Source organism: Pantherophis guttatus, chromosome 1 (assembly GCF_059756535.1).
Source record: "Pantherophis guttatus breed Tessera chromosome 1, ASM5975653v1, whole genome shotgun sequence".
Lineage (NCBI taxonomy): Eukaryota > Metazoa > Chordata > Lepidosauria > Squamata > Colubridae > Pantherophis > Pantherophis guttatus.
The window spans coordinates 17,836,244-17,858,357 of NC_142063.1; the positions used below are offsets into that span (position 1 = coordinate 17,836,244).

Sequence of the window (22,114 nt, forward strand, 5' to 3'; positions counted from 1 at the left end):
CCTTACACCATTTCTGACAAATGGCTGTCCAATCTTTTCTTGAAAGTCTCAAGTGATGAAGCTCCCACAACTTCCAAAGGCAACTTCTATTCCATTGGTTGATTGTTCTCACTGTCAGAAAGTTCCTCCTCATTTCTAGGTTGAATCTCTCCTTGGTCAGTTTCCATCCATTATTCCTTGTCTGGCCTTCAGGTGCTTCGGAGAATAGCTTGACTCCCTCCTCTCTGTGGCAGCCCCTCAAGTATTGGAAGACTGCTATCATGTCTCCCCTGGTCCTTCTCTTCACTAGACTAGCCATGCCCAGTTCTTGCAACCATTCATTATATGTTTTATCCTCCAGTCCCCTAAGTGTAATGGTTAAAGTGCGGGTTAGAAACCATGAGACTGGGAGTTCTAGTTTCATTTTAAGACAGGAAAGCTGGGTGACCATGGACCTGTCACTCTCTCTCAGCCCAACTCACCTCATGGGGTTGTTGATGTGGGGGAAAATAGGAGGGGAAAGTAGTATGTTCATTGCCCTGAGTTTCTTATAAAGTAATAAAGGCAGAATCTTGCTTCTCTGGGCTTATTTATTTATTTTTATAAATAAATAAAACCCTGCTTTGGCTGTTTTTCTGCAGATGTTTCAGTACCACTAACATGATCACTGCACGGGAAAGCAAAGTTTACCAGTTGTTTATATACAGTAATTTGCACCTACCTTTATACATGAAAGACAGGAAGGTACAACATCACTGAAAAAAGTGAGTTATGACTATTTTTCACACTTACAACCATTGCAGCATCCCCATGGTCACATGATCAAAATTTAGACGCTTGGCAACTGACTCACATTTATGACGATTGCAGTGTCCTGGGGTCATGTGATCCCTTTTTGCAACCTTCTGACAAGCAAAGATAGTGGGGAAGCCAGATTCACTTAGCAACCATGTTACTAACATAACAACTGCAGTGATTCACTTAACTACTGTGACAAGAAAGATCGTAAAATGGGGCAAAATTCACCTAATAACTGTTTCTGCTTAGCAACAGAAATTTTGGGCTCAATTGTGGTCATAAGTCGAGGACTACCTCCAGTGAGAATTCCCTCAAGGTTACCACCAAAGGGTTGAAAAAACACATGACTGAACCACTCTGCTCCTCACCTCTGATGGTTCTCACTGGGTGCTGTTTTCCCACTGCCTATGTGGTCTTGGTTCAAATGCCTCCGGAGGGCGATCTTAGCTGGAGAAAACCTGGTATAATCTGGCAGGGATAAGTTTGAGCCTTTGTCCAGCTTCTGTCTGCAGCTATGGATCGGGGTGCAAGGAATTACGTCTTGGTCCACGTGGACAGGTGGATATTGAGGAGTTGTCTGCTTAGAAGCTGGTCGGCTGAGTGCATTGTGAATTTCGTAAGATGTGGCATGGCCGTTTATGGACAGTTCGGGACTCATGCCATTGATCTGGGGCACAGGAAACTTGGGGCACTCTAGCTCCAGGTGAAGCGTGTTGTGGTCAGGCTCTGCCTCCCGGTTCAGGTGGGTTTTGTGGCGTGGCTGGGCTGGCAGCGATTCGTCAGAGGGCATGTAGGATTTCAGCTGCAGGAGTTCCTGCTGCCTTTGGCTTTTCTCAAGCTCCACAATGCTGATCTTTAAAATGATAGGACAGAGAAGAACATCATTAAAGGTTATTATGTCTGTGGACATTCTCAATCATCCAGGTCAAGGTTGTCCCAAAGGGGCTTTTCCAAAAGGCAATAGGACTTTCTTGGTTTTTTTTTCCCCTTGAAAGCTTTTCGCTTCTCATCCAAGAAGCTTCTTCAGTTCTGAATGGTGAGGAATAGAAGGACAGGCCTTCAGAGTAGATGACTGCAAAGAATATAAATCCTTCTATTCCCCCACCATTCAGTCAGAACTGAAGAAACCTCTTGGATGAGAAAAGAAATGTTTTTAAGAAAAAACCCAAGAAAGTCTAGTTGACCTTTAAAAAGCACCTTTGGGATTATTATATTTTAGGAATAACAGTTCCTTCACAATTTTCAATGCTGAAGCTCCTTTGACTCTTCTAAGAACCCAACAAACCCTTACTCACTTTCTTCCATTTAGGAAAGTAAACCATGCTGTGGAAGCAAGCTCCTTGCTCAATAGCCTGCCCTATTTTGCCTGAACTGCTCCATTCATTGTAACCCCCTCTGAAGATAAGGAATTAGTCATGTGAAGCACCTGGTCACCTACCAGACCATCAAGGAACACAGCTGAATCCATTGCCAAGTTGTTGTTTTTTAAAAGGCAACATTAGAAGTCAATTCTAACAAAAGGTATTAATTACATCCTGGCCATACGCTACCTGCAATTCCAAGCAGTGCTTTTGCTTCTCAGAAATCTGATTTTTTAATGCTTGCTTTTCTTTGAGAAGGTTTTCCAGTGAAAGTGTTGACCAGTCCAACTTTAGTTCTTCACATCTAGCTTTCAGCTGGAAGGAGGCAGAAAAAGAACAGGAAGATATATTATTTGGAAAATGTTATATCATACTGTCAAAACTAACCCTTCATGCCATAAAAAAATCTAAGTTATATTTCTGCTCTTGATATAAAATATTACGTATCCCACATTTGATTATCAGTTCCAGTCTAGATGTCTATGGAGATTCTCAGATTCATAGCAGGCACCACCAGAATTAGGGACGAATATGTTCCCTTTTTCATGGATCTAGGCAAACTGTCAGTTCAACCAGGATGTACAGGAAGTTCTTGACTCACGATACATTGTAATGTGCATTGTGAAGCTAGTCCTTGACTTATGACCACAATTGAGCCCAACATTTCTGTTGCAAAGTGAGACAGTTGTTTGGTGAATCATTGCAGTTGTTAAATTAATAACATGGTTGTTAATTGAATATGGCTTCTCCACTGATTTTAAATGTCTAGGGAGATTCTCAGTCATCCAGGTCACGGTTGTCCCAAAGGTGCTTTTTTCAAGAGGCAACTAGACTTTGTTTTTCTTTGAAGTCGTTTTGCTTCTCATTCAAGAAGCTTCTTCAGCTCTGACTGGAATCTGAATCCTTCCATTCCCCACCATCCAGTCAGAGCTGAAGAAGCTTTTTGGATGAGAAGCGAAACGTCTTCAAAGAAAAACCCGAAAGTCCAGTTGCCTCCTGGAAAAAAAAAAGCACCTTTGGGACAGTTCTAGTCTACCTTCTTCTGTCTGGCCATCTTAGGTGGAGTCTGCTGGATAAGACACCAATAACGGAAAAATTCTAAGAACTTCACACTTTTAAAGCACTGACTACAGCTCATCTAGCTAAAAATAGTCCAGCTACAGATTTTTGCTCACACCTACGTACAAAGTTTCACATTAGCCTGTTACATCTAACCCACCATAGTCTGTCTTCAACTGGATGCAAGTCTCCATGTTCCTGGGACCTCCTAAATGCAAAGCCTAGTTTTTAACCACTAATCCCCCGGTCATTTCACAATCTTACAGTTTTTGGAATAGAGGCCCATGGAAGATGACAATCTTAAATGAACATTAAAGGCAAAAGTGGAATTTGTGATTGATTTCAAAACAAGGTAAAACGGTGGCCTGATGCATCTAGGAATACGAACCAGCTGTAAACTCTGATTCCTGAGTTCACCATTATCTTTCTCCAGCTGTTTGGTCTGCTCTTTCAGCTGCTGGTTGTGAGCAGAAATTTCTTTCTGGGCCTGGATAAGGTCATTGTACGTCAGTGCCTTAACACCCAGCTACAAAGGAAAAGGAAGAGGATAGAACAGTTAGGATCACTATTTTTCCAAGCAACAAAAAGGCAATGGTTTTGTTGAATATTAGAAACCCTGTCAGCTTTGTCAGCTTTTTCTCAAATTATTTTTAAAACTTGTAATAGGAACAGATTATCACATGATTTGACATACAGTACAATTGAACTAATATTAAGGATCGGAAGAACTACAAGCATTCTATCATTGCTTTATTCTCCAAAGAACTTACCTCTTTTAGTTAAGCCATTACTGTAAATCAGGGGTGTCAAACTCAAGGCCCAGCCCCACGGTTTGCTTAAATCTGGCCCATGGGGCTGGCCTGGAAATAGCAAAGAATCGGCCCACGGTGCCTCTGGCGGGCAGAGTACTGCAGGAGGCTGTCCGTCCCGTCTCCCTCCCCCATACCCCCAGGAGGAGGAGAACTACAATGTTGATCAGGTCCTCAAAAAAATCCAGTTTGACACCCCTGCTGTAAATGGTTACTAATATACTCTATTCTTTTAATGATATGTTCCTAGTATTTGCTGATTTTAAAAGACTGGTACTGATATTTGAAACTGTATACATTGTAAGTTATTTTGAATTATATACTTGAAAGGTATTCAAAACCATAACTTTTGATCAGCATTTGTTAGGTGATTCCTTAGATTAGAATCAAGTGAGTTGCAATTATTATGTACTATTCAGCTTGGTGCAGTGGCTAAAAGCACCATTCTAGAAATCAGGGGACTTGAGTTCTAGGCACAAAGCCATTTGGATGACTTCAGGCTACTTCAGTCCTAGAAGAAGGCAACAACAAACCACTTTCAAACATTTGCCAAGGGAAACCGAAGGACATGTCCAGGCATTTGCCAGGAGTCAAGACTGACTCACAGGCACCAATAAAACAAAAAGAAACAAAAATTATGTTTACACTGCAATAAAATATATAGGGCAATTAATATAGTGTTTTGGTATGTATGTTTGTGTACTACCGTATTAAGAACTGTTCTTGATTTGTTTTTTATTTTACTCAGAACAAAGTTTGATGTTATGCATTGATCTCACTTCCCCTATTAGAAATACATTGGACTAAATCACTGGAAAAGCACCATACAAATTAAAAGAAATCTATCAGAAACTGAGTGATTCCTCAAAGCTATACTCAGTGAAGTCTTAAACGTACTTCACATCCACCTCAGGTACCAACTAATTTTCATGATTTAAATTTTAGTCCACCATTATAAATGTATATTAGACACTTCATTATGTTATTAATGAAAAAAAAAAGCCCATGTCCCTTTGGCCTATTCTAAAAAATGTCAAATTCATTACATCCTTCATTTTCAGATTTGGACCAATTCCCAGCTAGGAATCTACCAACTCTGCCTTTCTTCTTGGCTGGGGTGCAATTCAAGCTACCTTACAATCTGCAGCATCAAAGACCTTTCCCTTTTTCCCCTACAATCTGTACAGTAGCCCACTCCTCACTGTACCTCATCTAGCTTCTGCTGGAACAGTCGTTTGATTTCTTCTTTCTGAGCTTGGCAGTGAGTAAACAACTGCCGAGCCTTTCCCATTAACTGAGTATTCTTTTCCTAGGGAACAAAAAAGGGAAGGAAACGCCAATACTTCAGAAAAGTAAATATGTCATTCCTTGAAATGTGACATAACAGTGTTACAGGCATATAGATACTATAGGCTGAGAAGGATTGGAGGGAGACAAATGTAATAAGATCAGAATCTTAGAAGCAGAATTGAAAAGGACCTTAAGAGATCAACCTTCTAGACTCAATTGGAAGATTGATTCTGGAGTGACCTGATTCTATTGGCAATTAATTGGCAGTCCTTTAAAAAACAGTCTAATGTCAGAACTGCCATCCTTCACTCAAATCTGTGCTTTGCTGGATGTCAGTCTGCCATACATTATAGGGGGAGGGAGATAGAGGGAGGTGGGGGGGGATGGGAACAGGGAGAATCTGAGAAGAGGACCTGGGAAATCAAAAGCAATATTTGTACAGTCCCGAGACATCTCAAGGCCGGAGCCCTGGGAATGGAATGCAGCACCTATCCATCTAACCAACCACAGAGGGGACAGTTACCAAGACATCTTAATAGAATAGAATAGAATAGAATAGAATAGAATAGAATAGAATAGAATAGAACAGAACAGAACAGAACAGAACAGAACAGAACAGAACAGAACAGAACAGAACAGTATTCCTTATTGGCCAAGTGTGATTGGACACAAAGGAATTTGCCTTCGGTGCATAAGGTCTCAGTGTACATACAAGCAACAAGTAATAAATCATGATCATAGTCATCATAAATCTTCTCTGAATGTGACTGGACAGTGGGTGTGGTAACAGGAGGGTGGGACAAGAAAGGGAAAGTTAACTAGAGGAATTTTCCCACTCAAACTCTTAGTCCTGGCTTTGCTTACTGTAACCACTTGGCTTTAGTAAAAGTAATCTTTTCACTACAAATGGAGTCAAGAGTGTTTCTTTCCTAAGGGACCAAGTTGGGCCAGGTCTGACACCTACCTTTTCCTGTTCCAATAACTGCTGAAGAGTTGCCTTATATTGATTTGTTTTCATATAAGCCATGAACTGCATATACTGGATCTTAAAAGAGTCTGTAAGTGAAGGAGACAGAAACAAACCAACATGAACAGCCTGAGAGCAGTATTCGTACATCAATCTTTTGTACAACTTCAGCTTGTTGCATTTAAATTAGGAATGCACAAATACTAAAATCTATTCCTGGATTACTTAAAACTTCATACATTCCAGCTCTTTACTTTAAAAGAATATTTTCATGCTACTCTTATTAATCATGTGAGAATCAGAAATTCTCAACAATCTCCTGCTAGTCATTCTGTAATCGATTAGTAGATCTAAATAAGCCATCTGTTGACTTCTGGCCCTTTCTCTTCCTCCTTGTATTAAAAATAAACCTTATTTATCCACAGAGACTCTAGTGAGAGAACTTGTTTTTCTACTGCTTTGTCTGGCAACTCCCAAGAGGTAGGCTGAAAGATACTTTTCATATTCTGAGTTTATCTGGAATAGGAGATAGGAAACAGAGATATGTATGTACTTTCAGTATTTTGGGATATGGTTATCATGAATCTTAAAACACCCTGCTTTGCAGTGGAGATACTAAGAATCTGATTCGAATCCAGTGTTAAAATCCAATCTACAATAATGCAGCAAGGATTGATAACTCCTAATAACAAAATTTTAAAAATGGCTTCAGTAAATTAAAACAAAGAAAACCAGAGTGGAGAGAAAGAAAAAGTATTATTTAAAAAAAAACAGAATTCAAATTTTGTATGAAAGAAATGTACATTCAGTTCAGGAAATACATTCCGAGACGGGATTTAAGAGGAACCTTGTCCTTTTATTCCACAACTGAAGCTGTTTTCCTTCAGAACTTCAGATGTCTACTATTGAATCTGCCAAATAATTTTCCATCATTCTCCTGCAGGCAGACTTCACATCTCTATTTCAGATTATCTTCAACCACTCTTTCATCCCAATAGTTAAGAAGAAAATACGCAGGTTATTTTTTTATAGGTTGTGATGGAGATATGCAAGTGCATGAATTCACCCACATGGGAAGGGGGATCTGAAGCTTAGGTGAATCCTCAGAAAGTCTGGCAGGGGTCATAAAGATTTTTTTAAAAAAAAAATAATCAAAACTGTGAGCGAGATCAGAGCACAGACCCTTCTATACCTTCAGCAGATGCTGTGTCAAGAAATATGAACTGCTCAACAAAATGGGAGATATGCCCTTACCTAGCAGCTTCTGTAGTGCAGGTGGAGTAGGAGTAATCAAGAGCTGGTTGGACGAATGCCGCTGCACTTTAGGAGGTAGCTGGTAAAATGGACTATGAGGTGACCTGTAGGCATCTGGATGGAAAGAGAACATGGGTCCATTAAGCTTCTTTCTATTGGAAGGAGTCCATTTGGCCAGCCTGGGATTAGACGTTCATCATTCCCCTTTGATAAAATTATTGGCCTGCGACACAATTTCCCCCAGTGTAGTTTAAAAGTAGTTCATAGTTTTAAAAATACGTTACAGGTGGTCCCCAACTTACGACCACAATTGAGTCCAAAATTTCCGTTGCTAAGACAGTTGTTAAGTGACTTGTGCCCCATTTTATGGCTTTTTTGTCCACAGTTGTTAAGTGAATCACTGAAGTTGTTAAGCGAATCACTGCAGTTTGTTAAGTGAATCCAGCTTCACCTTTTGGCTTTGCTTGTTGGAAGCCGGTTGGGAAGGTCACAAATGGTGATCACATGACCTCAGGGTAGGGCAACTGTCATAAATACATGCCAATTGCCAACTGCCCAAATTTTATAGGTTGTGGGATGCCTCAATGGTCGTGAATGTGAAAAATGGTCATAAGCCACTTTTCTCAGTGCCCTTGTAACTTTGAACAGTCACTAAACGAATGGTTGTAAGTCGAGGACTACCTGTACTGTAACTAACAAAATCATAAATGAAAGCTACATCCAATCGCAGCAAGATCAAAACCGATCAAGGGTGGCAATCTCAGTAGATCGGTCCTCACCCATCTATACTCAATTGGACAAGCCTTTATAAATTTCACAGTCAGTTCAAATATACCACTGAGGTCAAGTTTAACACATGGGCCTGACTGCTTCACTACCAGCAACCAAATTTCAAACTAACAGTTACTTCAAATTCAGGAAGAACATCTGAAGAAAAATAAATGCTACTGGTTCTTAGCACCGGTACATGTTTTAACTAAACTCCATTCAGTATGTTAGTTTCCCATGTGGAAGTCTTCACACCAATGGACCATATACCCATTTCTCTTGCAAAATAAGATTATTGATAAAGAACCTAAGATCGTCTCACATTATGAAATTGTGTTCCTATAAGGGGGTGTCTGTACAGATTCTCAGTCATCCAGGTCATAGTTGTCCCAAAGGTCCTTTTTCAGGAGTCAATTGCACTTTGTTTTTTCTTTTGAAGACGTTCCGCTTCTCATCCAAGAAGCTTCTTCAGCTCTTCCATTCCCCACTATCCTGTCAGAGCTGAAGAAGCTTCTTGGATGAGAAGCGGAACGTCTTCAAAAGAAAAAATAAGGAAGTCCAGTTGCCTCCTGAAAAAGCACCTTTGGGACTATAAGGGGATGCTGCTGCACAGTAGCTTTGGGTCAGATGGCTTTAATCAATGTTTCTCAACCTCACTAACTTTTAACTGTATGGACTTCAACCATGGCTGGCTGGGGAATTCTGGGAGCTGAAGTCCGCATAGTTAAAAAGTTGCTGAGGTTGAGAAGCACCGGCCTAAACTGACACAAAAGAAGACCTTTTCTGAGGGGATTGGCATTCCCCAGCTGTAGGGCTCACCCTGAGGAGAGGATGAATTTGTTTGTGATACAGTTTGAGCGTGGAGAATCTCCAGCGCGGTTTGGTTCTTCTTGATCTTGCGGTCGGCATTCACCACGTTCATTTTCTTGGGGCGCCCACGCTTCCTACCAGCCATCTTCCTTCCCTTTTTGCTCAGCTTCTTCTTGCGTGCTTTGGAGGGAGATGGCTTTTTGACAGTGTTGGCCCCGAGGTTCTTGTCTTCTTCAGCACCATCATCCTTTAAAAAGAAAAAAAAGACAGAAATAAGGAGGGAAAAGGCAACTTTGAGAGAAGAAAAAAATGGTTCTTTCTTTCTCCTTATGGAGGATAGTCAAAAACAACATCCCAAATTCAGTCTTTCATAACGGTAGTCCTTGACTTATAACCATTCATTTAGTGACTTTTCGAAGAATAACACTGAAAAAAGGACTTATGACTGTTTTTCACACTTATGACTGTTGCAGCATCCCCAATGGTCACATGATCAAAATTCGGACATTTGGCATCTGGGTCATATTTATGACAGTTGCAGTGTCCTGGAGTCATGTGACCACCTTTTTGTGACCTTCTGACAAACAAAGTCTGTGGGGAAGCCAGACTTCCACTTAATAACCGTGCAGTGATTCCTCTAACAATTATGTCAAGGAAGGTCATAAAATGGAGCAAAACTTACTTAACAATTGTCTCAATTAGCAACAGAAATTTTGGGCTCAATTGTAGCCGTTAAGTCGAGAATTACCTGTACTCAGTGGTGAAATGCAGCCGGTTCTATCCGGCTTGGGCGAACAGGTAGTGCCGTCGGCGGGAGGCTCCGCCCACCCGCCCAGATGTCATCACATCCGTTTTTGACCCTCTGCGCATGCGCACAAGGCTCTGTGCGTGTGTGGGGGAGGCATGCGCAAGCGTAGCACGCGCTCTCTATGCTCGCGCGTGCACGCCACTCACATTTGTGAACCAGTAGCAAAGGTAAGTGGATTTCACCCCTGCCTATACTACCATCAAGCAGAACTATAAAAAATTCTTTCTGTAGGATACCTGAACAGTTGCCGTCAACCAGAGAAGGCCAGCTATGCTAGAAGAAAATAGCATATTAATAATTACCTCCCTGTATAAGCCTACTGTGCCATGGAAGGTTATTATAACCTCATCCCTGAGAGGGGTGTGGTTTTTGTTTTCAAAGTAATCTCTAAAGGAATCAGAGGTCACATAGACAATTCAATATATGGCTTAGAGTAAATTATCTATGAAACAGGGAACTGGATGGCTTGATCTTTAATACAGCCTCTGGATCCATTTGACTACAAATCAATAATACCCCAATCAATCCTAAGCCTTGCACTTCTGAAGAACGTATGTTTGGGGAATACTGCTCTAAAGACATGCATTATGATGTTAAGCTCCTCCATCCTCAATATTGTAATATAATAATCCCTCGAGCTTCAAATTGGCTGGCAGTCAGGGTGTGCTTGCCACAAATACAGATGGTCCTTGACTTACAACTGTTCATTCAACAACCTTTCAAAGTTACAATGGTGACTTACAATCGATCCTCGCACTTACGACCCTCACAGCATCCTATAGTCATTTGATCAAAATTCGGGTGCCACATGTATTTACAACAATTGAAGCATGCTGGGATCATGTGATCACCTTTTGCAACCTTCTCAGCTGTTTTCCGACACGCAGAGTTAATGTGGGAAGCTGGATTCATTTAACAACCATGTAATTCACTTAACAACTCCAGAGATTCACATTACAACAGTGACAAGAAAAGGTTGTAAAATTGGGTACAACCCACTTAACAAGTGCTTTGCTTAGCAACAGTCGCAACTGTGTTCATAAGTCAAGGACAACCTGTACTGACTTACTGTTCACCTCATCTATTCTGTCATCACATCTCTTCTGTCTCTTTCCAGAGCATCTTATCAACCAAGTCATTATTCTACTGTTGTAACTCTGGAAGAACTGCAATTTAACAGGAAGGCCTGCTATGCTAGGAAAAAGATCCCAGGAGACATTCCCCTGGATTCTTAGATCTGAAATCCTGAAGAGTATCATCATTCACTGTTAGCAACACAAAAATATCGCACACAAACTAAAGTAGATTTATCAAAATCAGCTCTCATGATTCCAGTTGGGATAGGAGCCTACTTCTAACAGAAAGCAGATGACACAACTAGCTATTAACTGAAATTTATCCACTGAAGTTTTGAGAAGAATCATTTGTATCTGTATCATTTACCCCTAATGGAGTTATTTCTGTAAAATTTTGTGTATGTGTTAGTGTGATTTATATAGATTATCAGCAGTGGTGGGATTCAAATTTTTTTACTACCGGTTCTCTGGGTGTGGCTTAGTGGGCATGGCGTGGCTTGGTGGACGTGGCAGGGGAAGGATACTGTAAAATCTCCATTCCCTCCCCACTCCAGGGGAAGGTTACTGCAAAATCCCCATTTCCTCCCGATCAGATGGGACTTGGGAGGCAGAGAATAGGTGGGGGCGGGGCCAGTCAGAGGTGGTATTTACCAGTTCTCCGAACTACTCAAAATTTCCGCTACCGTTTCTCCAGAACTGGTCAGAACCTGCTGAATACCACCTCTGATTATCAGTAAATAGTGACATGTAAGGAAGCCTTAATTAGAATCAGACCTTGTTTTCTTGGACTTTTGTTGGAGTTGTTGTATTACTCTTGTTTTCTCTTTGCTGTCGACGTCTAGCTGCCTCTTGTTCTTCCTGCGGAAAATAAAATAAAGGAAATAGTTGAATGGGTGAAATACCATACAGTCCCCAAGGTAACTGAGGAGGGCAAAGGCTCTAGATTAACCTCTTACTGTTATTCAAGCATCTTTAGAACAGAAAGTTGAATTAAATTGCAGTCTTGTGATCTGCCATCCAATATATTAGTCGCTAATTTTTATCCACTCTCTATTGAAAGTGACAGTGACAGCCCAGTACTTCTGAATCCAAAACATATTAGTATTGTTTAAGGAAATGAATACATCTGTATTCACCATGATGAGTTATATGCAAGTTATGTAAGTAATATTTTTCTATGTATTATTACTTTTAAAGATTTGTTCATCTTTCCTTCTAATTTTAAATTGAATGCTCATAATAGTAAAAATGTTATCTGCCAGGTACAGGTATTCAAAGCATGGCTAGTTCCATATTCTGCTGGTTTTTCTGTGCCATCCCAGAACTGTAACAGGCATACAAGTTGATGCAATTCTATGGACACAGAAAAGCTATGTCTACTTCATTATCTTACAGGAAAACAAAAGCTTCCAAAATCAGAAGGAGTAATATTTAATGCTTTCACTATTTTATTTTCTTCTTTGGAGGAACAAGGTTTGTTGACAAGAGCAATCACTTACCCTGAGTTTTGGATTTTTGAGACTAGAGAAGTAGTTTTCAAGCTAAAATAAAAAAAAAAATGAAAATGACAAATGGGCATCAGAAGAAACATTTAAGAGGTTTATAATGCATTTCACAAAGAGATAGAAAATAGTGGACAATGTACTTAGAAATTAAAAGCCTCCCATGCATATTTTTTCCAGCTTTCCAAAGAATACTTACATGGAAACAACATTAAAAATTCATACTGAGTCTTTTTTTTTTTTTACTTATCCAATCATACCATCTATTCCATACCATATAGTATTTTGAGTCTACCTTGTCTTTTAACTCAAGTGTTAATTTATCCATTTCTGCACAATTGTAAATTTTCTGGATTACTAATTGATCCGTTGGCATTTGATCTGTTTTCCAATGTTGCGCTAGTGCCAATCTTGCTGCCGTAATTATATGTAATATTAAGTATTTTATTTCTCTCCTGATATTTTCTTTGATCATGCCTAATAAAAAAAAATCTGGTTTAAACTCTATTTCCTCTTCTGTTATTTCTGTTAACCAAAAAGGGAGTAAATGTAAAAGTTTGTATGAAAATAAAATTAACAAACAGGCACCGTCAACAAGATAAATGAAATAATAAGTCACTTTTTATATCTATATATATCTATATATATTATTTGTTTGGTTGGTTTTGTATTGTTTTTTCTATCTTATTGTGTATATAAATGTACTCTGTATGTATTTGACATGATATTTTATCTTTTTATGCTTAATAAAGTTTGTTTTTTTTAAAAAAAAAATCATACTGAGTCAATCAGGTGTAATTAGGCAAAGGGTTCTTTTTAAAAGATTCTTGGCCTTCTAGGAATATAAATTATGACATCTTTTATTCACTTGGGATGCCATGGTAATTATTTTACAAAACGAAACTTGCCATGGCACCTGTACTGTTGAAACATACCAGATGGGCAGAGACCATTGGAGATACTGTAGCTGGTCCTTCAAGCAACACGGTACAATGCCCCATAGGGCTTTATAGATAATAATCAACATCTTGGACTAGGAAGTTGATTGGCATTAGTGCCGCTTGTACCAATACTCACTATGGTTCGATCAATAGTATGCAGGTAGTAAGAAACTGGTTTCCCGGTCCATGAGACAGATCCTTTCAGTGGTGACAATTCTACAACTCTCATTATAGTGCCAATATCTTTGAAAGGAATAAATAAAAGGTGAACAGAATTAGGAAGCTTTCTGATGTAAGTAGATTATATAATTACATATAGATGGGATTAGATTTTGTAAAGGCACTTATGTTGGGTCATTGCAGCAAAACCACCAACACAAGCTAGATATTCTTAGCTCTAATATGTGGGAGTAGAATCCTTGGAGTGAAAAGGCAGTTATATACAATTGCAACCAATTGTCTATAAATTTAGGTGCAGCAAAACCTTAAGGGGGCAACCACCTACCCCATGTTAGGACTGAAAGGAAGGAGGGAGGACGCAGGGGTGCTCACGCAAGTCCTACCCCCATGTCCCAATCCCATCAGATCTCTGCATTCAACAGGAAGGACTGAAGTGGGTTTGTTTGTGTTCACCCAACTTCCACCTAGTGAAGAAAGTTGCTTTATTTCTAATTACCCAGAAACTTTTTCTTATGGTCCAAGTTTATATAAGCCTCCTTCAGATCTCCCTTGTAAACACAGGAAGTTTAGGATAGGTTCACTGGGGAAGGAGGGAGGAACATGTCTTTCAAACATACTTAGAGTCCAAAACACCTAGAGGGCATAGGTGGAGTGCTTAAGATGCTGGCTAAGAACTAAGAGACTCTGAGTTCTCATCCCGCCTTAGATATGAAAGCCAGCTAGGTGACTTTGGGCCAATCACCAGAAGATTGTGAGTTCTAGTCCTGCCTTAGGCATGAAAGCCAGCTGGGTGACTTTGGGCCAGTCGCTCTCTCTCTCTCTCTCTCAGCCCAAGTCACCTCACAAAGTTATTCCAGGGAAAATAGTAGGAGGGAGGAATATTAGGAATGTTTGCCACCTCAAGTTACTTATAAAGCACTGAAGACGGGATAAAAATCTAATAAATAAATAAAACACTAAATAGCATTTTAAAAGTTCATCCTAACTGTGCCTATTGTTTTGCTTCTCAATATGCAGCTTAAAACATGAGAAAATACACAAGAAAAAACCAAAACTTACCACTCAAGTTTCGACTATTTATTCTAAAGTTTAATGGTGCAAAAGGTTTTGAGGATACTATCTGACCACCTGGAAAAAAAGTTATGCTACAGGTTAATTTCCCTTAGCAGTGACAAGTTAGTAGGAAAAAATGTGTAAATTTATTTGCTTCCCATGTCATAAAGATACATGTATCTTTTCATTTGGGATGTCTCTATCCGATGAGCTTAACATATCTGGTGATTTTAGAGGTCAGGGATGTTTTCAAATGATATATAATATGAATACTGAGTATAATAGCAGAGGATAGGTTTGATGCACAGGTAGTCCCTGACTTACAACCATTTGTTTAGTGACCATTTGAAGTTACAATGGCACTGGAAAAAAATGACTAATAACGGTTTTCACACAACCACAGTAGTGTATGGTCATGTGATCAAAATTTGCATGCGTGGCAACTAGCTCATATTTATGATGATTGCAGTGTCCCAGGATCATGTGGTATGATCCTGTGAATCTGGCAACTTTAAAATTTATGGACTTCAACTCCTAAAATTACCCAATCCCCAAGTCTTAAAGTCGCCAAGGTTGGACACCCCTGATTTACTGCTTGCATAAAAAGAAAAAAATATAAAGAATCGCTCTTAGGATCTTCTGTTCTTCAAAAAGGCAACCAGTACAATGAATGTGATTCAGTTAACATTTTCCGTTATATTAGGAGGACCGCATTTTAATTGCTTTGGCTCCTTGGGGCAGCAAAGAGTTGGCAGGTTTTAATATTTGAAACTGGAGGATTAAGGGGCAAAATCTATACCCTCAGGTTGGATCTTTTTTTTTTTTCTACGTAAACCCCTCCATGAAACAGAGCGGTAACAGAGGAAGTTGTGGAGAACTGGGTACTTTTCAGGGAGAAATTTCCCATTTTCCTTTACTCTCCTCCCCAAATCTCCAACAACACAGAGCAAAAAAAGGCATGGGGGGGGGGGAAGGGAATAATAGGGGATCATAAGGGGATGCATATGGTCTACAGCCTGACCATCTCAAGATTAAGAAAAATATAGGAAACATTCATAAAATAGCTCAGCTATCACAGTGATATGATCACTGGATGTCAGGACAAAAGAGACAAAGCTAAATCTCTGGATGAATTATAGCTCAGATAATGGCTTGGAAATGTTCATGTACCCAAATGGCCACAATAAGCATGGCTTGATGCCCAAATGCATTACCATATACATATACTTTTATTAGTCATGCATATATTTTTCCCTCACAGTTGACAATCCCTCTAACTGCATATTATGACTCAGCAGAACATTTAATACATCTGGTGAAAGGAGTGGACTGCAGTCACAGGCTACAGTCAGTGAAAGCCTTAAACCATAAAAGAATTTAGCCCAAAAGGTGCTACATGACTTTTCATTGTTTTGCTGTAACAGATGAGTAAAATGCTTAAATAGAAATGATTACTCAGTCATTCCTAATCCCTATTAAGGGCATGTCTTAATAGCACTACATCTGTAAGGAAACCAGCTCAGCAGCTTTACTGTGAATCTGCCTTTCAGAAAGTTTTTGGTTAACAATGTGGGAGCTTTCAGAGAGCTTGATGGCTTAAGAAATGATTGGCCTAATGAAAGGGAAGAGCTGGCTATAAGATAACTCCAAAGGCCACACCCAAGAGCTCCCTGGCAGGTGAAGTAAAAAAGCTTTATTTAGAATAAGCACCAGAGAATAAATTGTATAGCTCTAGGACTGTGCAATGGATCACATTTCAAGAACAGCTGCCAAATCTCTCCCTTGGTAATTAAAAAAAATTCTAAGGTAAGGCAAACCTAAGTCAGGTTTCTAGCTAAGACTGGAGCGCTTATTCCAAGAGCAGGATTTAAAAGCTCCTCTAATAGATTAGATCAAGCTTATTTAATTCAACAACTTCCTCTAACAATGCCAAACTGAGATGCCTCCCACTCGTTTGCCTAACCACCTTGTCTTCATCTTAAAGCTATAGGTGGCCAATAAGGCTACCAGGCTCAGGTGCAAAATGCAAACCTAGCCAAGAGCTATTACTCTTAATGCTTTCAATGTGAAGGGAGCTCTATAAAGATGGCAAATAAACGATTTATTTGTCACAATCTCAAGGCCCTGATCAAAATCTGATTTCTTTGATCACTACCCACAACCCTCACTGTAGAGAAAATAACACATATATATGCCAACAGAAAAGAATATTTGTAATTCAAGGCGCTCTCTGAGCTTGGCTGTCTTCTTGCAGACATTACCTAATTAAGGTACCACCAAAAACACTCCCACCAATATTGGCAGGGTAAGCCACTTGTATATAAACAGAGAGCAAATCCCACTTCTTTCTACCACTGATGATGTCACCTAGTTGAGTAACGAAATGTCTACAAGAAAACAACGAAGTTCAGAGATTACCAAGAACCCTATGGTAATCTATGCTGAAAGCACACTGGCACATGAGTTCTGAAGTGGGCACTCACCCTTCTGGGGGGTTCACCAACATATCAAAGGGCCTTATAGCTGGCATCAAACAAAACTGTTCTGGTTTGTTTTCAAAGGAATTTGAGGAACTCTAAAATTTGTGGTTATAGCACAAATGATGCTAAAGAGGAGGTTATTAACAGAGAGTTTTTCGTAGAGCTTTAATGTTTCTCTTAGAGAAAGCCAAGTAGCTTACATGGGTTTTAAGGTCAAATGATATTATTGTTTCAAGGTAAATTTAAAAAAGGGTCAAAAGCCCAAGGCCTTGTTCAATGAAATGAATGAGGGAGAAAGATAGGGGTAGTAAAAATAGCATGTAAAGGTTATTTGCTAAAGGGGAGAAGGCTCAGAAGTTCAAAGCCTAAAATTATGTAACTGCATCATTGAATATATTTGGAAGATATGGAGAATATGAAATCCCTGATTTTACTAATACTGATTGCTTCCATGTATATAAAGCTTTATGCGTTAATATCCATAGAAGATAACTCGGGGAGCTTACAATTTTAGAAGAGACAAAGGCAAGAAATGGTAAGTAAAAGACATCAGCTCTAGCAAGCAATATTTGAAACTAAAGGCAAAGTCAGTTTATATAAACTTCATGGTTACAATCACAAGTCAAACACACACACACACACACACACACACACACCAAATACCTGTAGCTGCATTCCAGCTTGGTTTTGGTATGTATGTATAAATGTATGTATGAATATTTAACTCAAGAAAGTCTTGATCAAAGAATATTGAATTTATTACCTTCCTTCATGTTTGCGAATCGCTCCTTCAACTGGTGATCCACTTCAGGACCAAAAGCAAAGTTATTCACAAAGATAACACTGCAAAGTAACAAGGTGTTAGCAAAACAAGGAAAAAACATATTGGTTTCCCATTAAGGCTTAAAAAAGATTTCTGGTGAGGGGAATATTTACCTCTTACAAAATTTAACTGACTATACTAAATAAAGCCAGAGAAACTTACAAAGTGTTCTTCTGTTTGTAAAAAAATTGAATACAGGAAGTCTTTGACTTATTTATTTATTTATTTTTCTTATACTTATATGCCGCCCTACTCCCGAAGGACTCAGGGCGGCTCACAGAAATTAAAACGATGAAAACAATAAAAATAGCTACTAAAATAATCAATTAAAATCTCCCAATTAAAAATCGCCCATCAGATCAGCAAATTTGTTGGAAAAGCCATGTCTTCAAGTCACGGCGGAAAGAGCGGAGGTCGGGGGCCGTCCGGAGCCCCGTGGGTAACCCATTCCAGAGGGTCGGTGCGCCCACAGAGGACTTATGACGTAATGGAGCCTGCCCCATCATGGTGGTGAGTCAGGAAGGTTGTAAAATGGATTGGTCACATGACTCCTCTGATTTTATAACCCTTTTTGCAATAGTCATTAAGCAAGCCCTGTGGTTGCTAAATAAACCAATGGTTTGCTATTGGAGCGGTTTTGCTGAACACTGGAATGGTACTTTCCAGCAAAACTGTTCTAAAAGAGTCATGTGACTGCAGCATATCCAAACTATCAGTGAATGAATCCATCCTGCCATGCACCCAAAGTTCAGTCACGTGATGGGGTGGGGGGCAACTGTCTGGGTCATTAGTGGTCCCAAGGTAGGTCCATGATAACTTTGGTCGAAAGTCAAGGACTATCTATAATCACTTTAGGCTTTTGATAAAATGCCTTCATGACAACTATGCAGCATAAAAAGGGGACTGTAATAGCAATTAATTATGTGTCAGTGTACAGTTTTATTTTCTTCTAAATTTCAGGAAGGAGAAGGACTAGAACGAAAGCAGGCAAACTTCAAGAAACCTATGTAATTTCTCTAGTTTTCTGGAGCTGCCTTTTCTAGAGTTCTACCAACTGAAATTTGGTACAAAATAAATTCAAGCCAATTAAAGAATTCTAAACCCAGATTTTGGCTTGAGTATCAGAACTGAAAATGACGCTCACAGAAGCTTCTACATAAATTTGCAAACCAAGTTTCCTTAAGTATTTTTAATTCCAGCAGTATATCTGAGAACGGAGGCATTTTTTACTGTTTTGCTGCTGTTATTAAGTATTTGGGATATATAAATCCTTTTATAATCTTATTATAATTCCTTCTGAGATCTATCAACAGATCTGGATTTACATATTGTCCAACCCTGTACTAGAATTCAGATTATTTACCCTTCTCTGACCTACACTCAGAGAAACCTTTCCAAAAATAAATAAGACTAAAGAATAAAGAATAAGAATAAGAAAAATAAGAATAAAGCCTTATTCCCTTATTTAGTGATGAGAATTTTTTCTTCTTCAGAAAAGTATCTCTGTTCAAATAATACTCCTACATTAATGGAAGCTAAAGTTTGAGAGATCACTGGGGTTTGGCATATTGGAATGACACAGCCTTAAGAGAACAGAACTCCTCCATCCTATCTAAGGTCTAAACGTTTTTGCCTGCATAGGCAGAGGAATTTATTTTGTTTAGTTATCAAATTTAGAGATCACCAACCACATTCTCAGAGCAACTCTGGGCAGTGTACAATTAAAAATACTTAAAGAATCGGCTGAGATAATTTTTTCAGAAAAGATGGCCTCCTTGTAATGGTGCATTGGTTACAATGCTGTATTGCAGGGTGACTCTGCCAGGAGTTCAATCCTGACTGATTCAAGGATCCTTCCAAGATTGATAAAATAAGGACCCAGACTGTTGGGGACAATAATCAGATTCTATAAGCCACTTAGAGAGAGAGGGCTGTAAAGCACAGTGAAGCAGTATATAAGTCTGCTATTGCTATTGCTCTGAAGCTATATTGTGGCAATAATGAATCTGCCATTGAACAGCAATGTATATCCTTTGGCTTCATTTAGCTTTGTATATAAACATATAAAGATAGCAAAATCAAGGGATCATTTGGGCTGTCTAATACAACCCCTACTTAGGACAGAAGCCCAAATTAAAGCATTCCCAACAGATGAATGATTGGATATGCCTGGATAGATCCATCAAAGGGATGGATGTCCACCACCTCCCTGGGGAAATGACTCCAAAACCATGAAAGTTATGCTTAAATTCTACACTGTTTTCCTATACAGAATATCCCCGGTCCCTGTGAATACTATCCCTGAAATTCCAAGAAATAGGGAACGTTAATATTATTTGCTAACAAATCAATGGAGCAGATGGGATACTGAATAGCAATCCTCAAAATGGGAGATGAGACTGACTTTTTAATCAAATAATTTTATATTTAGGATGGCAGCCCTGGAAACCAGGTTAAAACCGTACCTTGTGTTTGCAATTCTTTCTCGCCATTCTTCTGAGAGGAAATCACCTCTTTCCAGCTAAAAATGGATTAAAGAAAAAAGGAGCTTGAAATTTAAATTTAAACTAAGCCACTTTTTAGATGTCTAATCCAAACATATCTATTACAACACAGAATAGAGAAGAGGAAGAATCTACGGTTTTTTATTGTTGAATATTAAGGCATCAAAAACATGCTATGAAACAGAACATAATCCATTTTCAAAGTTCTTTTGTGATTCTAATATAACCAGTTACTTGTTTCAAGAGAAGACTAAGCCTATGTAAATCCAAAGGACATACAAGGCTGATTATTTTTTATTTTTTCAACATTAAAAACACACAAGCAACTACACAAAGTATTAAAAGAGGATTGAAGAGTAGATGATTAAACCTTTTCCTCCATTCTAAATTCTCACTTCCCATCCTACCTTCTGACCCAAAAGGAAAGGAAGACTTAAACAGCCCACCAACTGCAATCACCAATCAGCTTTCAGAATTAAAATGTACTTTGGAGAGGAAATATAATTCTATATTTGAGATACAGCACATGGTGTCAATAGCTTGTACAATTTACCATTACCTAAAAAAGGTATTGAGAATCTGAGCACAGATATGGGGCCCAGACATAAGGATAATAGTACGTTGTGGCTTATGTGCTGTGCGAACCAAACTGTTGTGAGAACAGTCACACAAGAGAAAAGATTTGGCACATCAACATTTTAATCATGGTCAACAATATATGCCAAAACAGAGATAACCAACCTTTTAACTAAAGGATCCAGGCCAGTTACTGCTACTAATTTCAAAATCAGGAAGAGTTTGATAGTTTTCTGATTACGGATAATCCCCGATTTATGACCAGAATTAAGGCCAGAATTACAGTTGCGTGTTATGGCTTTCATTAAGTGCTTACCACCCAACTGCACCTGATTTTATGATCCTTTTTGCAGCAGTCATTAAGTGAACACCTTGGTTGTTAAATGAACATGGTTTTCCCCAATGGACGTTTTTGTCAGAAACCAGAAGTAAAGATCGGAATTTGGCCCCCCCAAAAAATAATAAATGCTAAAAATCATGATCACCTGACTATGGGATGCAGCAAATTGGCTATAAATGCAAGCCAGTTGCCAAGTACCCAAAATGTAATCATGTAACCATGGTGTGTGGGTGTGTGTGTGTGTGTGTGTGTGTGTGTGTGTGTGTAAAATGGGTCATAAGTGACATACAGAGGTCCCTCCTAACTTTAAACAACTGCTAAATGACCAGTCACTTAGCAGTCATTAAGTGAGGACTACTTGTAACAAATTTTATTAAAAGATTCTACCAGACTTTACAGCCATAGATTAACATGTGTCTCCTTCAGCAATACTGTTTGGTTAAACATTCCCTGTTTCAGCAAGCTTTTTCCAATTCAGCAGGACTATTCTAAATGTAGCAAAACTTTTTGATTCAGGTTTCTATACATACGCCAATGCCAGGCCTATCTACCAAAGACTAGGAGAATTACATTTATGGCAACTAAAAACCAGAATCCAGCCAAAGAGCCAGCTGGGATCCCAAGTAGGAACACTAAAATGACATACAACTAGAGAGCCAATCACATTACGAAACCAGTCCCTTTCCAAAAAGACTGCTTTTCTGGAGTTTAGAGCTCAAAAATAAATCTGAGAAAA

The 22,114-nt window shown here is 39.0% G+C and overlaps 1 protein-coding gene across 6 annotated transcripts in view; it reads right to left on the bottom strand.

Annotated features, from left to right (window-relative positions):
- The window catches only part of DOT1L (DOT1 like histone lysine methyltransferase), an 82,687-nt gene that overhangs the window by 24,434 nt on the left and 36,139 nt on the right, over window positions 1-22,114 (bottom strand). For all 6 annotated transcript variants that reach the window (XM_087881498.1, XM_034437748.3, XM_034437749.3 and 3 more), the window contains 13 exons: window positions 20,424-20,479; window positions 17,899-17,978; window positions 14,662-14,730; window positions 13,559-13,665; window positions 12,479-12,520; window positions 11,754-11,837; window positions 9,105-9,342; window positions 7,518-7,631; window positions 6,261-6,352; window positions 5,214-5,315; window positions 3,586-3,723; window positions 2,328-2,453; window positions 1,146-1,630 (listed from right to left, as the gene is read on the bottom strand). In XM_087881498.1, coding sequence (XP_087737624.1) covers window positions 1,146-1,630; window positions 2,328-2,453; window positions 3,586-3,723; window positions 5,214-5,315; window positions 6,261-6,352; window positions 7,518-7,631; window positions 9,105-9,342; window positions 11,754-11,837; window positions 12,479-12,520; window positions 13,559-13,665; window positions 14,662-14,730; window positions 17,899-17,978; window positions 20,424-20,479 — 1,733 coding nt within the window. The remainder of the gene's footprint in view (window positions 1-1,145; window positions 1,631-2,327; window positions 2,454-3,585; window positions 3,724-5,213; window positions 5,316-6,260; window positions 6,353-7,517; window positions 7,632-9,104; window positions 9,343-11,753; window positions 11,838-12,478; window positions 12,521-13,558; window positions 13,666-14,661; window positions 14,731-17,898; window positions 17,979-20,423; window positions 20,480-22,114) is intronic.